The sequence below is a fragment of the Electrona antarctica genome (assembly GCF_951216825.1).
Source record: "Electrona antarctica genome assembly, contig: scaffold_54, whole genome shotgun sequence".
NCBI classification, from domain to species: Eukaryota; Metazoa; Chordata; class Actinopteri; order Myctophiformes; family Myctophidae; genus Electrona; species Electrona antarctica.
This window is the reverse complement of record NW_027637297.1, coordinates 532,820-537,819: the sequence shown is the minus strand read 5'-3', so window position 1 is coordinate 537,819 and position 5,000 is coordinate 532,820. Positions and strand designations below refer to the sequence as shown.

At 42.4% G+C, this 5,000-nt stretch overlaps 1 protein-coding gene across 3 annotated transcripts in view; it reads left to right on the top strand.

The window, feature by feature from the left end:
• rpp30 (ribonuclease P/MRP 30 subunit) overlaps nt 1–5,000 on the top strand; it is a 20,115-nt gene that overhangs the window by 3,582 nt on the left and 11,533 nt on the right. For all 3 annotated transcript variants that reach the window (XM_079531842.1, XM_079531843.1, XM_079531841.1), the window contains exons 4-7: nt 1,065–1,130; nt 2,398–2,469; nt 2,753–2,842; nt 3,910–4,026. In XM_079531842.1, coding sequence (XP_079387968.1) covers nt 1,065–1,130; nt 2,398–2,469; nt 2,753–2,842; nt 3,910–4,026 — 345 coding nt within the window. The remainder of the gene's footprint in view (nt 1–1,064; nt 1,131–2,397; nt 2,470–2,752; nt 2,843–3,909; nt 4,027–5,000) is intronic.

Genomic DNA, 5,000 nt, shown 5'->3' with positions numbered 1-5,000 from the left:
CACACACACCCATACGACAGAGATATGAGTCCACACACACCCATACGACAGAGATATGAGTCCACACACACCCATAGGACAGAGATATGAGTCCACACACACCCATAGGACAGAGATATGAGTCCACACACACCCATAGGACAGAGATATGAGTCCACACACACCCATACGACAGAGATATGAGTCCACACACACCCATACGACAGAGATATGAGTCCACACACACCCATACGACAGAGATATGAGTCCACACACACCCATACGACAGAGATATCTGCATGTCCACACACACCCATACGACAGAGATATATCTGAGTCGCAGAAACGCATTGAACACAGGATAAAATCACTGCAGTGGCGGGTTTCAATTATATATATTATATCGATATATTTACACTTATGAGGTGATATATTTACACTGAGGTGCCAAATACAGGCCTATCATATTTTTTAATGAAGGAATAAGTACCACATTTTATGTCATGCTATGTGCGTAAATCTCCAAATCCCAACTCTCGACTTTTCTCTCCATGTAATTTAAAACTGATTTTTACCATATTTCTCTGGCAAGTCCTGCACAGAAAATAATAGCAGAGTCAGACCTATAGTTGTGAGTGGCTGTTATCGAGGTGTATAATAAATGCCACGTTATAATGTAGGCTAATCATTTAAGGACATTCGGGAACAGCGTTCACATGGTCAGCAGGCACAGTGGTCAGCATGGTCACATGGTCAGCAGGCACAGTGACAACGGAATGGAACAGCGTTCACATGGTCAGCAGGCACAGTGACAACGGAATGGAACAGCGTTCACATGGTCAGCAGGCACAGTGACAACGGAACAGCGTTCACATGGTCAGCAGGCACAGTGACAACGGAATGCAGTCAAGGATGTATAGAGAATATATAGGATGAATATATATTCCTATATATTCATATATACCTATATATATATATAGAATATATAGGATGTTAATGGGAGAGAGAGAGAGAGAGACTCCAAACGGGTATGGACTACTACTACTACTAATGATAATAATAATAATCTATTTATATTTTTTCAGGGTAAATCCAGACCAATCAGAGTGCTGAACAGGTTGACGTTGAAGGTTTCAGATCCCGGGCACTTTGTGAGTCCATGTTTTATTGGTTCATTGTAATGTCAATCATCTAGGATTGTCCTTGAAGAGATGGCAGTGGAGCGTGCGTGCGTGCGTGTGTGCGTGCGTGCGTGCGCGTGCGTGTGTTAGGGATGCCAGAAAGTGACCATCAGCCAAATCGAATAATCGACAGCTCTGCCGATTAATAATCGATTAATTGAACACACATGACCACATAAACATTATATGTTGAGTGCATGCTTTGATGGTTACAGTTTTATAATCAGTTATGATGAGTAAACCTTTGTGGAGATCTTCTCAGTTCTCATTATATGCTAGTTACTGCCATTCAGGATGGAAAATGAAATCCATTTGGATTTGGGGAGAAGTAGTTTCATAAGGGGCTGGTATAAAGTACTTGATATAAACGTTCAGTTCACTAGTCTACACTCTACTCTACAACTGCCTTCATTTCATCTGATTGTCTGTCTGGCAGGCACTTAACAAGCGATCGTTAACTGTGTCTGTTAGAGAGAGAGGCAGAGAAGAGTGGCTTAGCTCAACTTGATTTATACTTATATTCTCCACTCTGATGAAGGTACATGTTCGATATACTTATTAGCCTATATTTTGGCTATTCAATTTTTTTTTCTTTTCGATTTTCGATTATGAAAATTTGAATGCCACAGACGAATAACAGTCTAAGTCCACACTATTGATCCATAATGTATAAATGATAGATAAGGGTTCAGGACAACGAGGCCTTTTCGTGGAGGGGTCAGTCTGAAATCTGGACTTTTCGTCTATGGTACTCATAATATTAAAAATGATTTCGGAGACTCCGACGATTAATCTGAAAATCGATTAATCGGCGGCATCCCTAGCGTGCGTGCGTATACGTGCGTGCGTGCGTATTTTACAGTGCTGTAAAATATCATAATAGATGGTTGTGTTGAGACTCTGGACATGACAAAACACAGTGATGATTTAGGCCGTGTTATCTGCATGGTGTTGATCCACTGACAGTGAAAACTTAACAACGGTTTCAACACATCCATCTTTTTAGAGTACATTGTGCTTCAGTATGTTGACAAGCTTCATGATTAAAACTAAAAAAGGTTTTAAATACTTCACTTTATGCACAATGAATTGAGAATATATGAAAGTTTTTTAATTATATTACGGAAGAAAATGAACTTTTTACACAATGTTCTAAATCATTAAGATGGACCGTACTGCCCGTGCGTGCGTGCGTGCGTGCGTGCGTGCGTGCGTGTGCGTGTGTGTGTGTGTGTAGAAGAACGGTGCTCAGGACTACAGAGGCTTTGACCTGCTAGCCGTCCATCCCTCCACAGAGAAACTGTTTCATGTGAGTTCAGTTCATTTAGCAGAACAACATGGTAATAAAATACATCACATACATAGAAATAGTCATCTAGGATCATAATATAATCATAATAATCATCTGTCTAACAGTAGAATATCTATGAAACTATGAGTATACACTAGAGAGTGCTGTGTCTACATCAAATATGCTCTTAAGTAATAGGGCAAATTTAAAAACTAATGGTTTTTGTATTTTTTTATTTGCTGTGTGTGCGTGTGTGCGTGCGTGCGCGTGTGTGTGTGTGTGTGTGTGTGTGTGTGCGCAGGCAGCCTGTATGGAGTACTGTGTAGACATTGTGTGTGTGACGGTGACGGAGAAACTTCCCTTCTTCTTCAAGAGACCCTCTGTGAACGGGGTGAGTGCATGCACGCACGCACGCACGCACGCACGCACGCACGCACGCACGCACGCACGCACGCACGCACGCACGCACGCACGCACGCACGCACGCACGCACGCACACGCGTGCACGCACACGCGTGCACGCACACGCGTGTTTGAAATTAAAAAAGGAGACTGTGGCTCAAGAGGTAGAGCAGGTCGTCCAATGATCCATGGGTCGGCGGTTCGAATCCCGGCTCCTCCTGTCTACATGTCTAAGTGTCCTTGGGCAAGACACTGAACCCCAAATTGCTCCCGATGTGCTGGTTGGTACCTTGCATGGCTTCCGCCGCCATCGGTGTATGAATGTGTGTGTGAATGGGTGAATGTAATGCACAATCTATGTAAAGCGCCTTGGATAAAGGCGCTATATAAATGCACCATTTACCATTTACCATTTTACAGTAAATCATGTGTGTCTCGATCCCACCGTCATCAAATTCCTGGAAATATTTAGCCTAACCCTGTTTATGATAAAGAGGTTTTTCCAGTCCAGATCTGGATGTTTTTAGTGTCCATGAGTACCTGTAGAGCTGTATCACCATTTAAACATGTAATATTGGAACGTTAACATTTGTATTTCTGATTTGTGATCACAAATCTCACATCAGGGCAGAACGTAAATATAAAAATAAATCACTGACACATTTTATTTCCAAAATAAAATTGCAAAATCGCGGAAATACAAGCTTACAGCTTGTAGATCTGGGCTGCGTCCTCATTCATCCCCTATGCCCCATATAGTGCACTACTTTGGGGTTCCGCCATTTTGTTTTAGTGTCCGAATGTGTAGTGAGCATTTTTGCACCGTAATGTAGTGGACTGAAGTATCCCACAATGCACCGGGAGTTGTAGGGTTAGGGTAGGGTTAACCATCGGATGGTCACACGTGTGTGTGTGTGTGTGTGTGTGTGTGTGTGTGTGTGTGTGTGTGTGTGTGTGTGTGTGTGTGTGTGTGTGTGTGTGTGTGTGTGTGTGTGTGTGTGTGTGTGTGTGTGTGTGTGTGTGTGTGTGTGTGCGCGAGCGTGTGCGTGTGTACAGGCTATAGAGCGAGGCGTGGTCTTTGAGATCTGTTACTGTGAAGCGATCAGAGATTCAACCATGAGGAGATTCACCATCTGTAACTCTGTGTGTCTGAACGACAAGACCCACGGGAAGGTACGCGCACGCACGCAACGCACGCACGCGAGCCACGGACCACCGTTTGATGACATTTAGCCTTTCAAGCCACACAAGACTTGCTGTATTGATGTTGGTACCATTAGGAGAGACAACATGATGTTGGTACCATTAGGAGAGATAACATGATGTTGGTACCATTAGGAGAGATAACATGATGTTGGTACCATTAGGAGAGATAACATGGTGTTGGTACCATTAGGAGAGATAACATGATGTTGGTACCATTAGGAGAGATAACATGATGTTGGTACCATTAGGAGAGATAACATGATGTTGGTACCATTAGGAGAGATAACATGATGTTGGTACCATTAGGAGAGATAACATGATGTTGGTACCATTAGGAGAGATAACATGATGTTGGTACCATTAGGAGAGATAACATGATGCTGGTATACCAACATCATGTTATCTCTCCTAATGGTATACCATTAGGAGAGATAACATGATGTTGGTACCATTAGGAGAGATAACATGATGTTGGTACCATTAGGAGAGATAACATGATGTTGGTACCATTAGGAGAGATAACATGGTGTTGGTACCATTAGGAGAGATAACATGATGTTGGTACCATTAGGAGAGATAACATGATGTTGGTACCATTAGGAGAGATAACATGATGCTGGTACCATTAGGAGAGATAACATGATGTTGGTACCATTAGGAGAGATAACATGGTGTTGGTACCATTAGGAGAGATAACATGATGTTGGTACCATTAGGAGAGATAACATGATGTTGGTACCATTAGGAGAGATAACATGATGTTGGTACCATTAGGAGAGATAACATGATGCTGGTACCATTAGGAGAGATAACATGATGTTGGTACCATTAGGAGAGATAACATGGTGTTGGTACCATTAGGAGAGATAACATGATGTTGGTACCATTAGGAGAGATAACATGATGTTGGTACCATTAGGAGAGATAACATGATGTTGGTA